The sequence below is a fragment of the Bos indicus genome, chromosome 12 (assembly GCF_029378745.1).
Source record: "Bos indicus isolate NIAB-ARS_2022 breed Sahiwal x Tharparkar chromosome 12, NIAB-ARS_B.indTharparkar_mat_pri_1.0, whole genome shotgun sequence".
NCBI classification, from domain to species: domain Eukaryota; kingdom Metazoa; phylum Chordata; class Mammalia; order Artiodactyla; family Bovidae; genus Bos; species Bos indicus.
In genome coordinates, this window is record NC_091771.1 from 23,053,127 (window position 1) to 23,078,359 (window position 25,233).

Here is a 25,233-nt window from a genome sequence, read left to right on the forward strand (position 1 = left end):
AATGTCTTTCTCTTCTTTTTCTACCTGGAGAACTCCTACTCATCCTTTAGACCAATTTCAAGCTTCTTTACTAAATTCTCCTAGACTCAGGAAATCAGAGTTAAACATTGCCAATGTGTGCCCATATTCTGCTTGAATATATTCCTATAATTGCATTTAACTGCATTTAACTCTTTACTTACATGTTTCTATTATCCATTAGCCTGTGATATCCTTAAAGAGAATGTCTTCAACATTTTTAAGACCCTGTATATCCGAAATAATATATTTGTTGAAGGAAGGAATTCCTCCAAAGAAAATCCTCCTAAAAGATTAAATACTTAAATGTTAGAAAATGGAGCTAAATGGCAAGGATTAGCCTTTGATCTAAATAAGCTCCAATAAGGCAAAACTTGATTAACATCAATCACCAGTTTTTCTGGGTCCAACTCTTTCCTCTTCAAGGTGAACGCTCTGTTTCATGCCCTATTTGCCAAAGGGCATATAGATATTTATCTGGGTGAGAGGCTTGTGAGCCTAATGTTTGGACTGTTTATTTTTCTTAAGCATAGAATAAACAAGCAAAAACAACTATGTTTTGTCTTCGGAGGAACCCACTATCAGCCAGGCACTGTTCCTGGCTTTGGGTATACAAAAGTGAAAGAAATACAACCAAATTGTGCCTCAGCTCTTAAGGTGCAAAGAGCTATTTGATTAGTTCTGCTTGAAAGACTATGTCCAGTCTGATTCTTAAAACGTTAGTTTTTGGAAGTCAAATGATTTCTTAGGCAATGGTTACGGTTCACAAAAGAACTTGTACAAACAAGACGAACAACAATGCATTTATTCATAGCAATCCTCTATTTATGACAGGACAATCCTGATAGATGTCCCAGTGATCACCACAAAAAGCGGTAATGAAGTCATTAGTGGAGCTAGCCCTATGCAGTCATTTATTGATAGTTTTGATCAAGATAGGCTGCATGCCTTATTTACACTTAGCAATTGGTAGAAGTATTGACTGAGCCCAGGTTCCCCATGTGAATGTTGAAATCACAATGTACTTTCTTCATCAATGGATCAGATCAGATCAGTCGCTCAGTCGTGTCTGACTCTTTTCGACCCCGTGAATCGCAGCACGCCAGGCCTCCCTGTCCATCACCAACTCCCGGAGTTCACTCAGACTCATGTCCATCGAGTCGGTGATGCCATCCAGCCATCTCATCCTCTGTCATCCCCTTCTCCTCCTGTCCCCAATCCCTCCCAGCATCAGAGTCTTTTCCAGTGAGTCAACTCTTCGCATGAGGTGGCCAAAGTACTGGAGTCTCAGCTTTAGCATCATTCCTTCCAAAGAAATCCCAGGGCTGATCTCCTTCAGAATGGACTGGTTGGATCTCCTTGCAGTCCAAGGGACTCTCAAGAGTCTTCTCCAACACCACACTTCAAAAGCATCAATTCTTCGGCGCTCAGCCTTCTTCACAGTCCAACTCTCACATCCATACATGACCACAGGAAAAACCATAGCCTTGACTAGACGGACCTTTGTTGGCAAAGTAATGTCTCTGCTTTTGAATATGCTATCTAGGTTGGTCATAACTTTCCTTCCAAGGAGTAAGCGTCTTTTAATTTCATGGCTGCAGTCACCACCTGTAGTGATTTTGGAGCCCAGAAAAATAAAGTCTGACACTGTTTCCACTGTTTCCCCATCTATTTCTCATGAAGTGGTGGGACCGGATGCCATGATCTTCGTTTTCTGAATGTTGAGCTTTAAGCCAACTTTTTCACTCTCCACTTTCACTTTCATCAAGAGGCTTTTTAGTTCCTCTTCACTTTCTGCCATAAGGGTGGTGTCATCTGCATATCTGAGGTTATTGATATTTCTCCCGGCAATCTTGATTCCAGCTTGTGTTTCTTCCAGTCCAGCGTTTCTCATGATGTACTCTGCATATAAGTTAAATAAACACAGTGACAATATACAGCCTTGACAAACTCCTTTTCCTATTTGGAACCAGCCTGTTGTTCCATGTCCAGTTCTAACTGTTGCTTCCTGACCTGCATACAAATTTCTCAAGAGGCAGATCAGGTGTTCTGGTATTCCCATCTCTTTCAGAATTTTCCACCGTTTATTGTGATCCACACAGTCAAAGGCTTTGGCATAGTCAATAAAGCAGAAATAGATGCTTTTCTGGAACTCTCTTGCTTTTTCCATGATCCAGCAGATGTTGGCAATTTGATCTCTGGTTCCTCTGCCTTTTCTAAAACCAGCTTGAACATCAGGAAGTTGATGGCAAGAGTGAATGTCGACATTCTAGGAATCAGCGAACTGAAATGGACTAGAATGGGTAAATTTAACTCAGATGACCATTATATCTACTACTGCGGGCAGGAATCCCTCAGAAGAAATGGAGTGGCCATCATGGTCAACAAAAGAGTCCGAAATGCAGTACTTGGATGCAATCTCAAAAATGACAGAATGATCTCTGTTTGTTTCCAAGGCAAACCATTCAATATTACAGTAATCCAAGTCTATGCCCCAACGAGTAACACTGAAGAAGCTGAAGTTGAATGGTTCTATGAAGACCTACAAGACCTTTTAGAACTAACACCCAAAGAAGATGTCCTTTTCATTATAGGGGACTGGAATGCAAAAGTAGGAAGTCAAGAAACACCTGCAGTAACAGGCAAATTTGGCCTTGGAATATGGAATGAAGCAGGGCAAAGACTAATAGAGTTTTGCCAGGAGAACGCACTGGTCATAGCAAACACCCTCTTCCAACAACACAAGAGAAGACTCTATACATGAACATCACCAGATGGTCAACACTGAAATCAATGGATCAGGTGGGCTTAAAAGAAGGCAGGATTTTACACAATCATATTTTCATGGAAAAAATCCCATACAAAAGGAATCTGAAACCCTAGAGAAATGAATGATTCAAAATCACGTATTGGCAGTCAACTTCACTTCAGACTCCAAACACAGTTCTCTTCTCACCACACCCAATATGAATTACCGTAACTGGCTAGATTTATAACACAAGTGTACACGGCCACTGGACTCACTTAACTGACAGCCCTTTCTGTCTCAGCAATGCTGTGGCCCAGCACGTGGCAGACCAATACAGAGAAGGGTGCATCCCACCACCACTCTGTCAGAAGCTTCTTACTTGAACATACAAGCAACTCAGGAAGAAGAGTTATTTTTTAGAGAGCGTCAGGAGGAGAAAAGCTAGGGTTTAAAATCTCAGGCAGCTTCAAGTGAAATTTCTCATTGTGATTTTTGTCTTCACACGGTAGAGCTTCTGACCTGAAAGGTGGAGCAAATGTCAAGAATTCTGCTGAGCACGAGGAGGCACCCGTTATGAACAGTGGGAACAGCGAGGCTCTTGGGGCCCGTAGATCTTGGGTGAAACCACGTTCGGTTGCTTTCTACTCTTCCACATTGACACTCGGTTCCTTAGATAAACCATTATGCTAATAGCTGCCTTGGGGAGTAATTGTAGATGAAATAATGCATGAAAAGGAGTCTGATCTGGGACGTTCTTAGTGAGGCTTCCTTTGTCTTTCTTTTGTCAGTCCCCAGGACTATTCCTCAGGCTCCGATCGGTTTTCCAGTCTCTTTTCTTCCAAAAATTCAGATGAGGGTGAGGCAAGTGAGGCCCTCTGCTTGGGCACAAAATTTAACGGGGTGCTCAAAATATGGTAATCAAGGTAAGTAATAGTTTAATACAACATTCTAAAATTCAAAGCTACAAAAAATGAAGACAATATCAACATTTTGAATTAAAGTAGGATCCAGGGACGTCCTTGGAGGTCTGGGCTTTCACTGCTGGGGTATCAGGTTCAACACAAAGTAAATAAACTAGGTACAACAGAAAAGTAAACTAGGGACTTCCCTGGTGGTCCAGTGGTTAAGACTATGCTTTCACTGCTGAGGGAACAGACTCCATCCTTGGTAGGGGAACTGGGACCCACAGGCTTCATGGCATGGCCAAAAACTTAAAAAAAAAAAGAAAGTAGGATCTAACCCTCCACTTGTATAACGTGGCCTCCATTGCCTCAACCTCATACATATCTTGCCGAATCCTGTATTTATTTAAAAGTCTGATACTTTCTTCATCAGAGGTTTTCTGCATTAAAAAAAAAAAAATACTGCCTTAAAATATCATTTATCTTGATGAGTGTTTTGGCGAGCCTTAAATTTCACACCCAAGCCCAGGAGCTCACTCATCCCCTGGCAAGTCTTCCGGGTTCTGGAAGTCTACTGATGGGGGAGGAGGGAACACAGGTGACCTGGGTAGCTCGTGTCTTTATCACACCTCTGTGTCCCTTTTCAGTCTTCTCATGAGGAGAAAAGTTGGGGGAAAAGTTTTTGTTTCTTAAAAACAGATCTACTTCCTTGTATCAGATGAAAATTTCATATTCATGTTTCCTTCTTTACTATGGCTACAAGAGAGTTTAGAATTAACTTACTGCTTAATTGCTGTACCTATTATTAACCTAGGTTTTGAATAAATGTACTTTCCTCATCTCACACAAGTTTTGACATTATATTAACATACTTAAAACATTTTATTGTGAAGAAACTCAAATTCCTTTTGAAAATGGGTGGAAGTGTATATAATGAAGTGTATATAAATGGAACTCTACTGCCCTCTTTCTTTCAAGAATAAAATCCCAAGCAAGAAATTATGAGCAAGTAAATTTTTTTCCAACAATAAATGTGGAAAATACTATAACTTTAATTAACATATTGCAAACATCAATCCCCAAAACCATTTTATAAAACCAAGTATTTTTAATAAAATTCGAAGACGGGAATTCCCTGGTGGTCCGGTGGTTAAGACTCAGTGCTTTCACTGCAGCAGCCTAGGTTCAACCCTTGGTGGGGAAACTAAGATCCTATGCCCTCCCCCTCAAAAGAAAAATCCAAGACATTGAAAAACCTTATTAAAATTATCAAAATTTAATAGCAAATACTGTATAAACTGGTGAAGTACCATTTCCATTAAAATCAGAAATAAGGATGTTCCATACCATGACTATCATTCAACATTGTTTTGAATAGTGTACCTAATGCAATAAAAGTTTAAAAATCAAACAAGCAATAAAAATATTGAAAGATGTATACTCACCCTTACTTTCAGAGTGGTATACCTAGAATATCTGAATATCTCCAATAACTAATTAAGATGAGTAAGACTTATAAAGGTGAGTAGGTATATGTAAAAATAATTGATACTTTTTCTCTGTATCACCAAAAACTAATTGGAAATGGGGGAAAAAAATCCTACTATAGTAACTACTATAAATAAACATACAGGATAAATTCGACACAAGAATCAAAATGTGTCTCAAAAGAAAGGTCTGGGATGTGTATTTTTTTTTTTTTAAAAAAAACACCAATACAATCTTATGAAAGGACATAAGACACAAAAGCAGAATGACTTATTTTCTTAGATACAGACCCTTAAAACCATAAAAAACATCCATCCTTCCCAAATTAATACAGGTTAATTCAACACTGCATTTCTTAGGAATAATTTAATCTGCAAGAAAATATTCAACTAACAGAGGCTTAAGTAACTAAAATATTTAATTATCTCACATCATAAGTCTGGAGAAAGGAACTAGAAGACCAGTTCGGTAATTTCCCAATCATAAAAATCCAGGGTCCTTCCAGCGTTCTGCCTTCCTTAAGAGTATTGGTCTGCTGCTCTATAGTTCCAAAAGGGCTGCTGTCACTCCAGGCATCACATTTAAGTTCAAGAGAGAAGATGGTGCTAAAGATACATTTTTCTAAGTCAAAGAAACCAGATGATCTTCCACAAGTCCCAGGGCCACATTGGCCAGACCATAACACATCACCTCTAGATGCCGCAAAGCTGAGGAAGCAAGCACCTAGCTCTTCCAGTATCTAAGGTGGTAAAAGGTAAAGCAGACTGGGGATGGGTGTTTATTTAGCCAATCAAGCGTTAACATGCACCACAAATTCTAATCAGTGTCTTACTGTTCCACTCAAACTGTTCTGTTCCCCCCAAGCAGAATGTAAATTCCAGGAAATTTACCCTGCCTATCACTGGATCATGGAAAAAGCAAGAGAATTCTAGAAAAACATCTATTTCTGCTTTATTGACTATGCCAAAGCCTTTGACTGTGTGGATCACAATAAACTGTGGAAAATTCTGAAAGAGATGGGAATACCAGAACACCTGATCTGCCTCTTGAGAAATCTGTATGCAGGTCAGGAAGCAACAGTTAGAACTGGACATGGAACAACAGGCTGGTTCCAAATAGGAAAAGGAGTTCGTCAAGGCTGTATACTGTCACCCTGCTTGTTTAACTTATATGCAGAGTACATCATGAAAAGCGCTGGACTGGAAGAAACACAAGCTGGAATCAAGATTGCCGGGAGAAATATCAGTAACCTCAGATATGCAGATGACACCACCCTTATGGCAGAAAGTGAAGAGGAACTGAAAAGCCTCTTGATGAAAGTGAAAGTGGAGAGTGAAAAAGTTGGCTTAAAGCTCAACATTCAGAAAACGAAGATCATGGCATCCGGTCCCACCACTTCATGAGAAATAGATGGGGAAACAGTGGAAACAGTGTCAGACTTTATTTTGGGGGGCTCCAAAATCACTGCAGATGGTGACTGCAGCCATGAAATTACAAGACGCTTACTCCTTGGAAGGAAAGTTATGACCAACCTAGATAGCATATTCAAAAGCAGAGACATTACTTTGCCAACAAAGGTCTGTCTAGTCAAGGCTATGGTTTTTCCTGTGGTCATGTATGGATGTCAGAGTTGGACTGTGAAGAAAGCTGAGCGCCGAAGAATTGATGCTTTTGAACTGTGGTGTTGGAGAAGACTCTTGAGAGTCCCTTGGACTGCAAGGAGATCCAACCAGTCCATTCTGAAGGAGATCAGCCCTGGGATTTCTTTGGAAGGAATGATGCTAAAGCTGAGACTCCAGTACTTTGGCCACCTCATGCGAAGAGTTGACTCACTGGAAAAGACTCTGATGCTGGGAGGGATTGGGGGCAGGAGGAGAAGGGGACAACAGAGGATGAGATGGCTGGATGGCATCACTGACTCGATGGACATGAGTCTGAGTGAACTCCGGGAGTTGGTGATGGATAGGGAGGCCTGGCGTGCTGCGATTCATGGGGTCGCAAAGAGTCGGACAAGACTGAGCGACTGATCTGATCTGATCACTGGATTCCTGGTAACTGGCTGATGGTTTGATAAATAGCTTTAATGCAAAGTGAACAGTCTTTTTAAAAAAATAGCATTTCTATGTGATAGGTACCTTAGTCTATCACAACTATACGTTTAGTTTTCAATACTGTGACTAAACACAGGAGTTATAAATAGGGAGGGTCCTCTTCCCAGTGTAAGGGTTCAAGGTGGCATGGCTGCCCATCTCTGGCTTAAATACTGCAGGAGACTCTCTCCAGGCTTGGTAAGTACTTCCTGTGTGTTGGGGACTGAGTATAATGCTCTCCAAGCATGATCTTATTTGTATTCACGAGAATCCTATGAGGAAAATACTATTATTTCCATTTCACAAATCAGAAAAATGAAGCAGAGCCTCAAAATGATACAGTAAGTGGCAGGGCCTGGATCAGAACTCAGGTCAAACCAACTCCAGGTTTCAAGTTCTGTACCAATAAGCTTTACCACTTGCAGTATTAACACAGTCCATTGCAATGCTAAGGGCTTCCCTCATAGCTCAGTTGGTAAAGAATCTGCCTGCAATGCAGGAAACCCGTTTGATTCCTGGGTTGGGAAGATCTACTGGAAAGGGAATAGGCTACCCAGTTCAGTATTCTTGGGCTAACCTTGTGGCTCAGCTGGTAAAGAATCTGCCTGCAATGTGGGTAGACCTGGGTTTGATCCCTGGGTTGGGAAGATCCCCTGGAGAAGGGAAAGACTACCGACTCCAGCATTCTGGCCTGGAGAATTCCATGGACTGTATATAGTCTATGGGGTCGCAAAGTCTGACACAACAGAGGGACTTTCACTTCACTTTCTTTCACTGGGCTGGGACAATGGCTACTGTGCTATTTCTGTTCATTGGCTTAGTTCTAGAGGAAAGCTCACTGAGTCGTTTACTACTACAGGATCACCTTACAAGGTCTCAGAAGTATTTCCTAACTGTGTTATCTTGGTCACCTGCTTTGGGACTGGAGTCTATTTGTTGAGGTTTTCCCTTAAAATGTGGCATTCCAAAGGAAACTTCAAGACCTCAGATCTGTTTACCAGGATCACAGACTATCCTGTCTTATAAACTTGCCATTATATTTATACCTACTGTTATCTGAGATTGCAACAAGATTGTTGCAATCTTGTTTCCTAACAAGGCTTGTAATACTTTTGGCCAACAAAGCTTTCAAATCTTTTTTAGACAATTTGTTGCCAAATAAGGCTTTCCTCCATGAGTCTTTAAATGTATATAACTTGCATTCAGCCATGGTAATTTACAGTTAATTTTTTTGATACAGTTGTTTTGACCTATTTGGGCATAATGCTCTTTACAAATTTATTTAAACACACATACACACACACAGAAAACACAAAGAAAAAAACTGGATAAAATTTTAAAATTAGTGATCAAAACCAAATGTATACATAGTTCCTATATCCCTTTAGTTAATTAAAAATTAGTATTTAAATACAGTAAACATCAAATCATTAAAATACTCTTGTACATTTAAAGTAAAATGTTACATAAACTTCGGTGATTGTGGCCATTTGTATGTAAAAGTCTTATGGGGAAAAAATTTAACACATTATAGTACTTTAACACATCGATTTTATCATTGACTCTGGTAAAGAATAAATTTGAGATCTGGACCATGCTACTACCATTCTCTTTCTTGAGAATGAAGTGGCCGAAAACTGAGGAGCAAGTTTAGGATATGACACTGTTGTAAGACGTTACAAAGGTAATTTAATCTACCTTTTAAAAGATTTAATCCAAAAGATTCCACTTAACAAGATGCTCATTTCAAAACATGCTTGTTTCACGTGTTACACCATGTCTTTTCTTCACAAATATCACAGAAGCAGAAGTGAATCATAACAGTATCATTTCTGGCTTACAATGGAATAAACAAAAGTTCCGAAGAGTGCTATTTTCCATTGTTCAAATTCCATTCAGGTCTTACATACTAAGAGAGTATCTACATTAAATGTCATTAAACGTTCAGAGGATTGATTTACTTAATACACTCAGGAATTCTATGGGTTAAGTGCACTCAGGAATTCTATGGGTTAAGTGCACAGTGGATAAATCCCTGGGCCTCTCTATAAAATAATCCATCTTTCTTATCGGTAAGAGTCAGCAACCACATGGCAAAATTGTTAAACACAACAACAAAGCTAGTAGGAAGAAAAAGAATAACTTTCTGGTAACAGATACATTTTCTATTGTACTAAGTACGCCTTCAGGTTACAATTTTAAATATTTAAAATGAGTTATTCACTTCTGGATATTAGTTTGAATTACTGAAAAGATTTAACCCTTTTTTTCTTAAGCATGGAAACGTTCGATAAAGCAGTAAATATTTCCAACAACCCTTGGAAGATGTCACCTATAAACCAATTTCCTCAAGATGCAAAAAAGCTGAAGGAAAATTAAAAGTATGGTTAACACTACAGCCTCAGATTTTAAAAAATCAGAAATATAAAGAAGGTCACGTATAGGTCAAGTATAAAGATGCCCACTTTGATTGCAAGAAATGCTTATCATAAGCAGGACTCTGCTGCCCTCTTGCGTATCAAGAAGGTAACACAAGCGTCAAATGGCCCCTTCCAGAAAAGCTGAAAAGCAAGCATGCTTTGTTTTACAAACTAGGTAGTTCGAAGAGCTGGGGCAGATGATACTCACCCAAGTGTCTTCATTTATACATTGTTTCAAACATTTCTGTTGAATAAATAAACTTGATTTATTCTGACTCTCTACAAAAGACTGATTTGGATTTACTCTCCTGAGGCTGAGGAGCAAAAACCTGAGTTTCCTGTTTTAATGTTGGCTTTCCAATCGATCCTATTTTAAAATCCAGTAATGTTTAAAATCAACAAAGGCAAAATGGAAGTAGAGCCTTGACTACTTTTGACCTAGCAGCCTCATTGCTTGAAGTTATTCTTTAATATGGCCTGAGCTTTACAAAGTATATAGGTCTCCTTAGCTTCTCATCAGACTGCATGTATGCTTTGCTGGACAAACATTCCAATCTAAAGGCTCAATGCTTTAGTGGAGGTTAAGAAAGATTACCTGTAGCCTTGGTTTTCTTTTTTTTTAGCCTTGGTTTTTTTTTTTTTAATTTTTCATTCTTTTTTATTTTTTAAATTATGAAAATATGGTAATACATTTACAGGAGACTTGGAAAATATAGAACAAAGTTACATACAGTGCCACTATATATTACAATCATTTTTTAGTAGATAAATTAAGAGTTTTATCTTAATTTCAATATCAAACTCTCAAAAATTAATAGAATGAATAGACAGAAAAGTAGAAGGATACAGTAGACCTGAAAAGCACTATGAACCAACTCAACATAATTAAGATTTATAGGACTTTAACACAATAGCAGGATTACCCCTGGTTTTCTAACTTAGAACACCCTACCCCTCTCTCCCAGAACAGATCTAGATGGTAGAGGCATAAAGAGATTCCATTTCTAAAGCAAAAATAGACGTAGTTACCACTATCATCTGTACCCACCCACCATCTTAAAGCCACAACCTCTCCCAATATTTACCCACTTCAGCCCTCACTTCACGTGTGAATGAAGAGGAGGATATACTCTCAGTATCAACCAGTGATTTCATGATCGCTGAAATTATTCAATGGCATAATTATAGACTGCTTTTATAACAACAGAATCAAACGTTAATTGGAAAACCAGACAATACTGCATTTTCTTTGCAAAATTTTTATTTAACAGAAAATACAACGCATTTCTCAATTAATTTAACCATTAATCCAGAGAAAAAAGGTGAAATACCAGGATTACAAGCATGCTAATAAACACGTTTAGCAGGGTCCACGCAAATATTACTTTCGGCAAGTTGTGTAAGAATCTGGCGTAAAACAAAGTTAAATACAACATTTTTGAAATGACAAAAATCAAACCCATATTCCTTCAAAGAGACATTTGCACTTCTTGAGCTGACTTGAAAGCAAAACAAACAAAACCTCAAATTATTTATTTTCCTCCAAGTAGATTTATTATTTGGCTAACTGCATAAATTTATGGCATTTTAATAAATGCAAAATTAAGGCAAAACTGATAGCTGGTATCAGGTAAACAGCACATTTAGAAGGACCTTTTCTAACAAGACGCCTTCAATGTACTTGGAACTACAGAATTCAAAGGGCACATCTGTACCTATTGCACACGTGAACCTCACTATTGCACATCTGAACCTCACAGCCTTCCTGAAGGAGGAAACACAATGACAGTCCAATTTTACTGACAAGAAAATGAAGGTGACTGGTTCAGGTCACACAGCTTAATCGATGGCACAAGCACACTTATTAACGGCCTTGGAGCACAGGACAGAGTCCCGTTGGTAGATTACTGTAAACACTGGGATAAAGAGGCTTTCCTGGCAGCTCAGACAGTGAAGAATCTGCCTGCAATGCAGGAGACCTGGGTTCAACCCCTGGGTCGGGAAGATCCCCTGGAGAAGGGAATGGCAACTTGCCTGGAGAATCCCACGGACAGAGGAACCTGGTGGGCTATAGTCCGTGGGGTCACAAAGAGTCGGACACGACTGAGTGACTAACACACATGACACATGATTAGGATAAAGAGGGAGGCTGATATGAGCAAAGGCAAAGAATGATGTGAAAGAGACTATAATATGGCAAGTTTCCTGCCAACCCAAGAATAAACTAGAACAAACTGAAAAAATGGTCTTAATTGGGAGGCTAATATTCAGAACAAACGGGTTAAAAAAAAGATGCAGAAAGAAAAAAGCAGGAAATTATTCATCTTAATAGCTCCAAGTGTTTGGCACACACTTTTATATAAATAAATCTAAAACTTCTTTGAGGTAGACAAAAGTTAGGAATGGACAGAGGTCATGTAAAAAAAGGAAAAAAAGAAAAGAGGCACCGAGAAGAGGACCTATTTTTCTTGCTACCTTTAAAAACATTCTAGTTATTTTTAAGATCCCTTTTGGTAAAGGGCTTAGACACCAGCCACTTTATTCCTGTTTAAGGATTGAGATTAAGCATCTTACAGCTAAAGCAGCGGTCCCCAACCTTTTTGGCACCAGGGACCAGTTTCGTGGAAGACAAGTTTTTCACAGACCGGGCGGTGGGGAGGATGGTTTCAGGGTGATTCAAGTGCATCACATTCATTTGTGCACTTCATTTCTAACCTAATGCTGCTGCTGACCAGACAGGCGGTACCAACCTGTCCCCAGCCCAAAGGCTGGGGACCCCTGAGCTAAACAACCAAAGCCAAGTTGGGCCTTTAAAAGAAAGCCTGCCGAGGTTCACAGCAAGGGCGCAACTTTTCATAACTTCTCTACCCAAAACTCATGGTTTTCCTGTCCTCAGTTTTTCAAGTTGGAGCTGAAACTGATTCCCCTGCAAAGACTCTTCAACTCAGACCTGTCGCTCCTCCTTCCAGAAGTCCAATCACTGTCACGTCGTGTGGACTGTAAGCTACTCAAAGGCACGCAGACATCCCTGACTCTTCACCTCTGCATCTTCAGGGCCTGGCGCCCTGTGGGTTCTCGTTAATCAAGATCCCATCTCTCAAGCAGTTTATTGTTTATGAAGCAAATAAAGAGAAAGTTTGTGCTGCTTATATGAAATTCAATAAATTATGCTGCAAACCCATGTTAATTTCTCTGCTTCCCCTCCAGGGCAAACGAGTCTAGAGGGCAAATTACTGGGTTATTACCCTAGTCCCTCTTTCCCATCCTATTCTTCATTAGTTATTTCTTTAAAACATACTTATGCATGTTCTGCTAAGTCGCTTCAGTCGTGTCCGACTCTGTGCGACCCCATAGATGGCGGCCCACCAGGCTCCCCCGTCCCTGGGATTCTCCAGGCAAGAATACTGGAGTGGGTGGCCATTTCCTTCTCCAATGCATGAAAGGGAAAAGTGAAAGTGAAGTCGCTCAGTTGCGTCCGACTCTTCACAACCCCATGGTCTGCAGCCTACCAGGCTCCTCCATCCATGGGATTTTCCAGGCAAGAGTACTGGAGTGGGGTGCCACTGCCTTCTCCATATGCGTGTTCAAGTGGAACTAAATCACAAGAATGCCCCACAACCTGGTTCATGATGATATAAAAACATGTGTCTCTCTGACAACGGGGTCAGGCAAAAATAAGGAAACAAATCCTTGTGCCTCAACATCAGTTGAGAGTATCTAACAGCAAATTCGAGAATCTGAGGATCTGAACTTCCAACTAAAAAAACCTCCAGGAAAAAAAAAACCAACCAACAGTTATGAACTGAATAAAGAGAAATACCTATTCACGGGGATGTATTTTTGCACTTGCTTTGCTCCAATTTCAGCTACGTAGACTGCTCCGGTCTCCCTGCTGACTTCTAAGAGATGCGGGGAGACTTGATCGGCCAGCTGGATCGTGCTGACCACAGAGCAGTCGCCGATGTTTCCTACTGGGGGCGCCGCCAGGATTAAGAGCCGGCTCAGATTCAGCTGGGCCACGACCACGTATTTACCATCAGGAGTAAACCTGAGGAGGAGATGTCACACCATCAATCGTGCAAAACTAACATAAATTTTCATTTTTCCAATACACGTACGTATCCCTACGATATTATATCTTAAAAAGACCCACCTGCTGAAGGGTTCTTTTAAAGGACATTTAAAAATTGATCTGACTCTGCCCCTGAGGGAACAAGAGATTTGTGATGATAGACTTAGCCAAAAATGACTAGCTTACTACTTTTTTTTAACTTTTTATTTTGCACTGAAGTATAGCCGATTAACAATGTTGTGGTAGTTTCAGGTGGGCAGAGAAGGGATTCAGCCATTCATATCCATGTCTCCATTCTCCCCCAAACTCTCCTTCCATCCAGGTTGCCACATAACATTGAGCAGAGTATTAAAAATAACACACAAACAAACTAATGGAGAATTGGTGTCAAGCTGGGTCTGAAACTATATAGACTCCAGGTTTTACTTTTTATTCTATGTTTAAAAATACACTGCACCTCAATGGCAGCGGCTGCAAGGGCCAGCCTTTATTATCTCAAACACATGGAGTTTAACCACTTGCACTCTGCCTGGGGGAGGCGAGGGGGCGGGGTGCGGTTCCTAGATGGTGCTAGTGGTAAAGAACCTGCCTGCCAATGCAGAACTGCCAGAGACAAGGGTTCTATCCCTGGGTCAGGAAGATCCCCTGCAGGAGGGCATGGCAACCTGCTCCTATATTCTTGCCTGCATGGACAGAGGAGCCTGGTGGCTACAATCCATAGGGTCACAAAGAGTCTGACACGACTGAAGTGACTGAGCACTCTGCCTGAATCTGAAACGTGATTACATGTTCTCTGAGTACTTCTTTCCTTCCCCCTTTTCCCTGCTTAAAATTCACAACAAATATTTTAAACTTTCAGCTAGCTCTTCAGAGAAACTAACAAAAACCAAATCAAACAAGCATTTAAAGACAAAAAGAAATGATTACCTGACTGCAGAAGGCCCCTCTTCTGAGAAACAGTTCTTCCACTCTCCCAACCAATCCCCTGTGTCTTTATCAAACACTTGAAGTCTTTTATTGCCTCGGTCAGCCACCCACACCTGCAAACGCAGAAAGACAGTGACCGGAGAATGTCCACATCATAATGAAAAGGAAGGAAAAAGAAGAGGGGGAGAAAATGACTTTATTTTCAGCAGTTTCATAAGCACTCCCATCGAGGACTTAGAGGACCCCAAAGAAGAGCATGTTAAAGCCCCATTTTCAGATAAGAAATTCAACTGCAGAAAGGTTAAATACTTTGGAGTCAGCTTACAATAGATGGGAAAGCCACACGCGGCCTTGACCCAAAGCCTAGCATGTTCTGGCTGCTATGCTAAGCATCTGGCTAGCTAAACAGCTGGAACACTCCACTGTCATGCAGAGGATCAGGAGACACTGAGAAGCAGTCATTCACTCACTCCTCTAACAAGTGTCTGCTATCACCGAGTCTCACCAGCCTCCTAGTTCCTGGGTCAGCCAACGAGACCAAGATGTGGAAAACCAGGCCGCATCCTTAGGGGCTGAGGCCAGTGGGAAGCCAGCTGTTCACTCGTACCGCATCCTTAAACTTCCACCCGATTTACGAGGGTTTGTTCAAAGTGCCAAAGCACTTAAAGAGGAAGCTTGAGAGATTTTAGTGACATATAAAGCATGATAACAGTAGGTTTCACTTAGGTTTGCGACAGGCTGTCTTGAGTTCTTCAGGGAACTGTTACTGTAATACAGAAAGGTAGACTGGCTCTAAGTGACGTTCAGTGTACTGGGTTTGATGTATACAACCCATGGCATACATACAGTGAAATGGATTCTGTTTTTTGGTTTTGTTTTCTTCTTCATCTTTTGGCTGCCCCAAATAGCATGTGGGTTCCCAGTTCCCCAACCAGGGATCAAACCTGCACCCCCTGTATTTGCGGCATGGAGGGCTAACGACTGGATGGCCAGGGAAGTCTCAGTGAAATGGTTTCTAGTGACATGTGCCCAGGGCTGCAGAGCTATGCAGGAGAGTACGTGGGTATACCCAGTCCTGGAGGAACAGCCCACATGCCCTGAGATACACACATTCACTAACATACACACACATCCAGGTGTGCAGACAGGCATATGTACACCAAGATCCATATATATTGATACATGCCCCACCCCCATATAATCAGACAGTCCAAACACAGAGATCAGACCATATATTTACCCGACCAGTGGAATCCACTGTAACACTGTGGGGTATGTTGAACTTAGCAGGTCCTGTTCCATTTTCTCCACGCAGCCAAAGGATCATAAAATCTACAAATGGTAAACACATCTGGTCGGTACAATATGTAGAATGCCTTATTCATTAGCATGTTATATTGTATGTCAGGAGTTACAAACTATTCAAGTACACCCTGAGCTGATTATGCCTTCTTGGCTTTCTGTTTATGTAAATCTGTCTAATGTATATGCTTAAAAAAAAAATTCCTTCTCTGTTTCAAGCAATCTGCTTCTTCAACTGGCTTTCTCCACTTAAATTTTTCACAACCCAAATATCATTGTTTAGGGTTCATGCCAACCTCTCCTTCAAATTGGTTCCCCCTCATAATCAATGTTATTTGGTATTACCTTGTCTCTGAGTTTACAAATTACAATTTCACAGGTGGCCATTTTTAATGCCCCTGTATCATATTGAAGATGTCCCTCTCGCCCCCCACCCCCCCCAAAAAAGAGACATGCCCAAGTCTCAAATCTCAAAAGGTGTGAATGTGACCTTATTGGAAACCGGGCCTTTGCAGATACAGTTAAGGATCCTGAGGTGGAGATGATGGGTTTAGAGTGGCCCCAGTGACCAGTGCCCTTCTAAGAGAAAAGGGAGGTGTGAAGACACAGGGCACACACAGAAGGCAATGTGAAGACAGAGGCGCTGACCGAAGCTCTGCGCAGTGTCAGACAAATGAGACCCAACCAACTGAGCCATACTCTTAGAGCAGCACACAAAACTAAGCCACGTACCTTGGGACAATTTGATCAACCTGTTATTCAAGCCTCCATCTCCATCCACAATGTAAATATCTCCTGTGTCGTCTACATGTAATTCCGCAGGGTTATCAAACTGCAGGGGGTTCAAACCAGTGCCTTTTTTGCCTGGGGTCCCCAAAACTTGAACAAGATCACCAAAGGAATTGTATTTTTTAATAGTATGACCATAGAATCCTATAAAGACAAATATGCATATTTCACAAATATAACCACTGCACAAACATTTACATTTTTCAAGTAAGCTGAGGGCAAAAAAATTGACAAAATTAAACAGCAATAAAAAGTTTAAATGCTAATAATTAAATATATTATATTTGACAAGCAACAAAGCTTCATTGGTTCTATTCACAGATTAGAATCTCATGTACTCCAAAATTAAGTAGATTCTAAATAAAATAAATACAACGAAAGTGAACTGACTCCTAAAACAGAAGGCTCATGATGTAAAAGTACTGGTACATGACTTTTTTAATCTTATGACTTTCAATAAACATGATTTGGACAACACAATCAAGCTACATCTATGCATATAACTGAATCACTTTGCTGCACACCTGAAACGAACAGAACATTGTTCATCAACTATACTCAGGTGTAAAATTTAAAAAGAAAAAGGAATCATAAGAAAAGAAAATCAAGAAGAACTTGAACAACTTATATCTGAAAACTGTTATTTCAGTTACTCATGGGCACATCTCCAGTTTCAGTAGCTCAATGAAAAAGTTCTTTATAATACAGACACATATATCTATTTTCATGCTAATTTTTAAAGCTTCTTTTTAAATTGAAGTAACATTGGCTTATAACAATACTGACTTTTTTTAAGCCACATTTTCTCCAAGTGGAAACAAATACAACATTTAATCCATTAGCTTTTCTTTCCTAAATAAGGAATAAATCTTTCCATAGAGTTAAAATTATCTTACAAGCAAAGCATAAGCTGGAATATTAATAAACAAGGAAAAACCATAAAGCGGTTAACAGAAACCAACTTGAAGGCATATCAAGACCAACTAAATTGGTACGCATTCAAATGATAAACTGGAAACAATGTGAATCAGCTTGCATTACATCCTATCTTGACTTATTATTATACTTCTTTTGGAGACTTGAGCTAAACTTTGTAGCAGTAATTGAGAGCAAAACAGTAAAGAAAACAAACTTCAAAGTCTCTAAGGAATTGGAAAAAGGATACCCGTAAATAGTGTTTTTTTTTTTTAAATGGCTAACATGCAGCCATGTTTTAACTAAAGAGCATTTATTCTTTGAAATATAGGAAGAAATAGAAAAACTGTCTTCAGATCTGTGCATGGAAAAACAAGCTATAATGGAAAGAATGAAAGCAAACTGTGTGTTCTTTTTATTTCTGGGAACCAGTGAAGTATTTTATAAAAAAAGGATCACATGAATGGAAGGAAGTAAAAAGTAAAGGCCTCCTTTTAACTGTGAATCCCAAAAAGGGGAAAAAAAAAGAAGCAAAAATAGTCAAACTTCAGTAAGGTCTAACAATGAGCTCAGAAGTAACCAAGATTTTCTGATTTAATCAAAATCTTACCATCCAAAATATAGCTTGAAATAAAGGACTCACGGACTAAGGCTCAGAAATCTGGGTACTGAGAACAGATATGGTTAGTGCACTGTTGTCAAAACCTGAGACCTCTTTAATTCCAGAATGGTATCTGAATTAACCCAAAGTGGGGAAACAGAATGACCTTCAAGCCATGAACTTATCTGGCACAAGACTAGAAATATTTTCTTTAAGATCTCTTTCTTTCCTGAAATAATAATACCAGCTTATCTCTTGAATCATCTTATCTTAAATCACAAGCACAGGCAACAGCTATCTCTGAACACTTATCTCACAGCTGTAACTTCAACTGTGCTTACTTTGGCAGCATGCGTGTGTCCTAGGTCACTTCAGTCATGTCTGACTCTCTGCAACTTTATGGACTATAGCTCGCCAGGCTCCCTGGTCCATGGGATTCTCCAGACAAGAATACTGGAGTGGGTTGCCATGCCCTCCCCCAGGGGATCTTCCTACCTTACGGATCAAACCTGAGTCTCTTATGTTTCCTGCATCGACAGGTGGGTTCTTTACCACTAGCACCGCCTGCACACTCTACTAAAATTATTTAATGGAAAGGTTTCAGACATGCTGAAGTCAGCAGGACTTCAGAAGCATTCACACCACCAGCAGTTTCTGCAAATCTTGCACTCTGGGCAAGAAAGCAGTTCTGGTTTCTCAGCAGAATCTCTCAGACAAGTGGTAAAGGAAAAAAACAGGCAAAGACCCCATTTATTAGCTTTTAGAGACTACCATTTTATTTGGCTTCACAGAAGTAGTCTAAGAAGAGCAACTGATATTTTAACATGCAAAAGTCCCATGACAAATTAAAGGAAAGATCACAATAATGATAGCCTCCTTGTTAAATATCTCAATTATACATAACAACGATATAAAAATTTCAAAAGGCGATTTCACAAATCACTGAATAAATTACAAATAGATTCGGCCACTCTGATTTTAAAATGGACAAGTAAGAAGATGGGCAAAGAGGAGGTTTCTAGCAAGATAATTTAAGAGATATTACTACACATACCACTTCCTACATCCGTGATCCAGACGGATTTTTCCTGTGGTGTACTGGCCGCAAATATACCATGAGGTGTGTCAACTGTATAATTCCAGGATCGTAGGAAATATCCATCCTCTGTGAACACTAATACCTTTGGGATGTTATCCCCTCTCTGAAGGTATACAAAAATAACTGCTTAGATAGGATCAGTTTTAAGGAAGCAATCATTATTTTCACAACGAGAAACAGAAGTCAAAGATTAACCAAGAAATGACGTAATGTTTACAAAACCAAACAATATTAACCTCTATCAAGCTCAAAACCAAAACACTAACTTTAACTTAAAAAAACAAACTCCACAATTGGAGTAACATAAACGTACATAGATACTTAGTACAGTAACATAGGAAAGCTGTTTTCTTTGCGTTCATAACTTCAAAAACAAAAATCCCAGTTTTACTTACCTGGCCTACATAAACCAATCCGTTGAGGGAGTCAACTGCAACACAAAATGTTGCTCCAGTGAAGTATTCTGAATACTTCGGCCAATCCACATCCAGCCGGTAAAGAATCTCCTCAGCTCTCCAGGAAATTTTAAAAGCCAAGTGCAGATGTGGTGGGAGCTGGGGAGGAAAAGAAAATAAGGAAACTGAGTGTACTTAACCTGGTGGCTCAGACGGTAAAGAATCTGTCTGCAATGCAGGAGACCAAGGTTCTCTCCCTGGATGGGGCCTGGAGAATCCCATGGACGGAGGAGCCCAGCTGGCTACAGTCCACGAGGTCGCAAAGAGTCAGACACGACCGAACACACACACCACATTACAAACTTTTTAACGCTAAGGGGCAACACGTCGGCGGTTCGGCCGCAGATGCAGTTTTGAGACGAGCCAGTGAGAGAACCAGCTCCATCTCCATCCCAAGACCACCTCCCAAGAATGCTGCTACCCGAGAAGCCATTCCCTAACCATCCAGCTCACCCGAGAGGCACAGAACCGCGAATGCAAAACCAGAAGCGCTAGGAAGAAGCCAGCGCCGGCTATGCAGACCCAGAATCTCGTCATGACCGGACGGGAAGACTGGCGAGGGAGAAGGACTGGCAAGCGGCTGGGGGCCGAAGGACAGCCTCAGGCAGTTCGTCGCCGCAGTGAGCTCTTAGCTCCAAAGCGCCTACCCTGGATGCCCGAGGTTTCAGAACCAAAAAGCACCGGACACCAGAGCGAAACACAGTCCCCACTGGGACTCCGCATTCCCGGCGCGTTCCCTCCCCGCTTACGCGTCACAAGCCCCGGGCTTACCACGTGACCGCCCTTCCGCCCATCCTAGCTGTGGACCTTTCCAAGCCACCAAGTCAGGGTGCTGGTGGATATGCCTTAACCACTAGACGTACATTCTTTTACATTCGGACTTACCAATCAAAACCGAGCACAATCAAACTCTAGAATTAAGGGCGTGACCCTCCAAAAATAAGTTTCAGGCTTTGGGAAGGACTTCTACGGCATCCAATTCCGAGATGTACAGGCATCTGACAGGGACACCTGCATTCCCACACCAGGACCCCTTCTTGGGCTCTCAGGATAGAGGGGCCTAATCTGGCGGCGCAGAGTTGAGTTGACTCGGGCGCGACGGGCTCCATCGAAGGTCCCCTACGAGCCGGGGGAAGCCGTGGGGGTAACCAGGAAGCGCTCCCGGCGCTGTTGGCGCTGCGGTGTTCGGGAGCCCCCCTACCCGAGACCGTGACCCCCATCCCTCGGCTCCCGGTGCTCGCCGGCCGCCGGCCCGCTCCCGGAAGCGGTGGCAGCTGGTAACAAAGAGCCGGCCAGGCCGCCACTGCCCTGGCTGCGGGACCCAGGAGTCCGGCGGTAGCTACGGGGAGTGAGCGAGAGCTGGGCCATGAGGCCAGCTTCGCCGCGGTGAGGGGCAGCCGAGGCGCTGGTGCGGGCCGAGAAGCTGGTGCCTCCCTCCTCGCCGGCCGCAGGATTCGGGGCGCGGGTGCCTCTGCTTCTCGGGCCGCTACCCCCGGGAAGGCTGCTTCCCCGATCTTCTTCCGGCGGCGCCTGGCCTTGCGCTGCGGGGACAGACGCTCTGCCTCGGGCCGCCGAACGCCGGGTTTTCTCTGCGGGACTCAGAGCACCCGGCTCCTCCCCGAGCGGTCCTGAAGCTTTGTGTAAAGAAGCCGGGGAAGCCTGACGGGTTTTGTTTTGTTTTGTTTTTAATAAAAAGTTTTTATAAGTCCCCATTTTTAGAAATTTTTGCAGACTTTGAAGTCCTCTACCTCTTGCGCATCCTTCCTCCTGCTCCTCGAGTCTTTTTCCTTAGCTGGAAACATTTTTTACTCTCGGAGCGGACCGGGGATGATCGTTTTGTAATTGAAACTGTAACTGTTAAAACCTCGTCGAGATAGTAGTCAAGATGGACAAAAAGTCCTTTGAAATGGTGCTGGATGAAATTAGAAAGGTAATTACACTTAATTCCTTCAATCTCTGAGTTACGAATTCTCATGATTTGTCCTTTTTGGGGAACTGCGAGCAGATTGTGTAAAATACGGATATAAGGGTTGCAAAACTGGTTGGAATTTTAACGTCTAGTGGTAGGAGTTTATATCTTGATACGTTTCACGATACGAAACGGAGATTTTTGCTAACTCCAAACTGCTCGAGAATCAGACCGGTATTGCGGAGCTTATATTTAGAGCCCTCGGTTCCCAAGCCCGCCCTACAAATCTTGAATCACTGTATTTTTGGATAAGTGATTTCGTATTTCTGAACCGATTTCCTCATCTTTCAGTAAGATTGACTGAAAACTAAAAATACGTAGAAAGTTTATTTAACGGTGGTTATGATGACAGGATTTTTAAGTTTGAGTGTAAGCAGACTGTTGCCTCGGCAGGACAAAATTAGTATCCTAATAAAAAGTGTGGCATTAAGCTTAAAGGCAGATTCTTAGGAATGGACTTAAATAACTCGCATTTCAAAACTTTTTTCCTTCTGCTTGCCAGGTTTTTGCTTCGTTTTGAGACTATTGTAGCCTACATCCCACCAGACAGCAAAAAATTTAAAAAAATTGGAATGTAGCCTTGAGGCTTTAACAGTATTTTAAGCGCAAAAAGTTAAGCCTTTACAAAATTAAACCTGAAAATACTGACAGACCACTCGTATGTTAATACAGGGTCCTTTGCTTAGAATGTCAGGGCTGTTTCCTCGCCATTTTCATATTTTCAAGACCCTTGATTGAGGCGGAAAGACTTGTTACCTTGTGCACTGGTGATTATTATTTATTTCAGCATATGAAATTATTAATAAAATTGCCTGTTTTTCTTCATTCTGTATAAGGCAAAATGCTGTTTTCCTTCATCCTTTGTTAATGTTTTTTTTTCAAATTTGCATGTTAGGCTACATTTGTAATGCTATTGAGTATTCTTTTTTTGAATCAAAATAAAATTTCTGCTTTTGCAAATCCAATTTGCCCAATAAAAATCTGCAATAAAAGGTCAGCCTGCTGAGTACATACTTAGAATTTGCCACAATTTGTTAATGAGCTGATGTTAAACTACTGTCTATGAGAAAACAATTTGTTCAGGGAGAGGAGTCTATTTCTTTTGGAAGCTCTAGGGTGTCGGTTTGTATATTCTCTCCCTGCTAAATTGTGGAAAGATGACATGGTAAATACTAATGAAAGGAATAGGAACTTTTCTAGAGATTAAAGTCAAATTCATAACATAAGTCCCTTATTTCTGGTCTGAAATCAAGATGTATCTTTTTCTGCCTGTGCCAAATAATTAGATACATCAACATAGTACTAGGTTATTAAAATAGGATAAAAATATAGTGTATCTAAGTATGAGATTTACTGTTGGCTTTTCAAAATTGCTCTCAGACTTTGTAAGTCAGTTTAAACCAGGTAATCTCTTCCTGAGTGTTAGCATTATGTCTGTAGGTAATACTAGCTGTCACTATTGTCATTTAAAAACAAAGGCATGTAAGAAGACACTAGAAAAAGAAATAGGAAGAAGAAAGGAGGGGGGAAAGCAATATGTAATCTGCTTTCTAAGAAGAGGCTAATAATAATATTCATTATTGAGCACTTAGAGGGTGCTTGTTCCAAGTACTTCCTCCATGCGTTATTTGATTTAATCTGCCGAATAGCTCTGGAGATGTGAGTTCTATACCCCTCATTTTACAGATGGCACTTCTAGTCTCTGGAGGTTAACTAGCCAGCTCAAAGTTACCCAACTGATAAGGGAGGGGGTTCAGTGTTCAAGGTCAGGGGTTCTGACTCCAGCTATGGTGTTGTGCTTGGGGATACAGCTGGGCCTCTCCAGTGCTGATAAAAGAATTAAGACATGACTTGGCATCAACACAGTCCAGGATTTGGGCCAGAAACTTGCTCTTGATTGTGTCCAGTAATGGCAATAATAAACTCCCAAGAGTACATTATCCAGAATCCCATTCCTTTCCCTTTTTCATGAAAATTCAACTACTGAGCTCCCTGCATGTTTCTTTGTTGACTGGTCATGGTGTTCTAGCAGCATGATGCATGTAGAAAGTACAATTATGATTGCTCTGGAATGAATGCAAAGGGATTAGTTCATTTGGGGGGTGGGGTATGATTGACCATATTTTTATATGCTAGAAAGTACTATATACTAGTACTGTCCATATTTCTATATACTAGAAAGTGACCCCTACAGTAAATCTAGTTATGATCTGGCACCATACAAAGGGGATTAGTGGATTTTTAATGAGTGGTTGTTACCAGATTGTGACAGTCTGCTATTTCCATCTCTAAGCTTAGCATGTAGTTGCCAGGAGAATCATACATGATTTCCTGTGGCTCTAGATGGTGCTGCGTCAAGGCCACAAACTTCTCTCTGAACTTGTGTCACATTTACTCTTGACTCTTAATCCTGAGGTGGGTAGTGATTGGTGTTCCCTTCTGTGGGTGAAGAGGCTCTCAGGGCAATTAAAATACCTCCCAGAGACCACACTGCCAGTTGGTGGCAGGCACACGGGTTGGCGTCTAGGTTCCTATCTCAGTAGAAACACTGAGAGCCTGGACTAGACCTTGTTTTACGCATGTGTTTCTATCAGTTAGTGCATATAGGTGTGCAGTAAATAATTATCTGCTGAATGAATAATGGCTAGTACATTTAACTTTAAAAATGATGGTTTGGTTGAGTTTGGGGTGATTTAAAACTGCAATCACTTTTACAGGAATACTTAATTTCTATTAATGTAGAATCTTATCTGTTAAAATTCTACTCCTTTCCTTTGTAGGAGTGAGTAGGGAGGCCAGGGGTTTTCCTGGTGTCTAATTGTATCCCTAACAGCATGGAACCCCAAAGGTAGAATGTCACATCACCATGGTGACTTTATCAGCCTCCTTGTCTCAGGGCTACAGAAGGTCTGCCGCTGTTTGAGTTGCATAGGCAACTTTCATGTATGCATATTGCTGTTCTGCTTACATATATTTATTCTGTTTTTCTGTGTTTTTAGGCTGTTTTGACAGAGTACAAATTAAAAGCGATTGAATATGTACACGGATATTTCTCTAGTGAACAGGTATTCTTTTGTTTATTTAAGCAAAAGCTTTTTTTTTTTAATATATTTTTTTAACAGTGATGTTCTGATTAGTGCCTTTACTTATTTACCTACTGATCAATTTCAGAATTGCTTTTACTTTGTTGCTCTGTTTATTCAGGAACTTTAGAAGCTTTTGGTTTTAACAGAAAACTTTACATAATTTATAGTTGGCATATTTTATAAGCATACCCACTTTCATCACGATATCATATGCTAAAATGATTTTAAAATGCAGTGTCTGAAAAACACAGTTCAAAGTGTTTATATTCTGAGCACAGTATCATATCTGTAAACTTCTAACAGTTAACATACCCAAATTTGTACAGTGTTTATGAGTCAGTAATTGCAGAA

General features: G+C 40.8%; 2 protein-coding genes across 4 annotated transcripts in view; one reads left to right on the forward strand and one right to left on the reverse strand.

Moving 5' to 3' along the window:
* The window catches only part of NHLRC3 (NHL repeat containing 3), a 41,257-nt gene extending 20,660 nt beyond the window's left edge, over positions 1-20,597 (reverse strand). The window contains exons 1-7 of one of the 2 annotated variants that reach the window (XM_019971367.2): positions 20,281-20,596; positions 19,768-19,926; positions 19,328-19,475; positions 16,701-16,901; positions 15,907-15,998; positions 14,667-14,779; positions 13,488-13,715 (exon numbers count right to left, since the gene is read on the reverse strand). In XM_019971367.2, the coding sequence (XP_019826926.1) occupies positions 13,488-13,715; positions 14,667-14,779; positions 15,907-15,998; positions 16,701-16,901; positions 19,328-19,475; positions 19,768-19,926; positions 20,281-20,364 (1,025 nt within the window). In that variant the 5' untranslated portion in view covers positions 20,365-20,596. Of the gene's footprint in view, positions 1-13,487; positions 13,716-14,666; positions 14,780-15,906; positions 15,999-16,700; positions 16,902-19,327; positions 19,476-19,767; positions 19,927-20,280 lie in introns of both variants that reach the window. The other variant, XM_070800165.1, reaches the window with a different exon arrangement.
* Positions 20,598-20,863: 266 nt separating this feature from the next.
* PROSER1 (proline and serine rich 1) overlaps positions 20,864-25,233 on the forward strand; it is a 30,357-nt gene continuing 25,987 nt past the window's right edge. Inside the window, exons 1-2 of one of the 2 annotated variants that reach the window (XM_019971365.2) lie at positions 20,864-21,757; positions 24,796-24,861. In XM_019971365.2, the coding sequence (XP_019826924.2) occupies positions 21,713-21,757; positions 24,796-24,861 (111 nt within the window). In that variant the 5' untranslated portion in view covers positions 20,864-21,712. The remainder of the gene's footprint in view (positions 21,758-24,795; positions 24,862-25,233) is intronic. The other variant, XM_019971366.2, reaches the window with a different exon arrangement.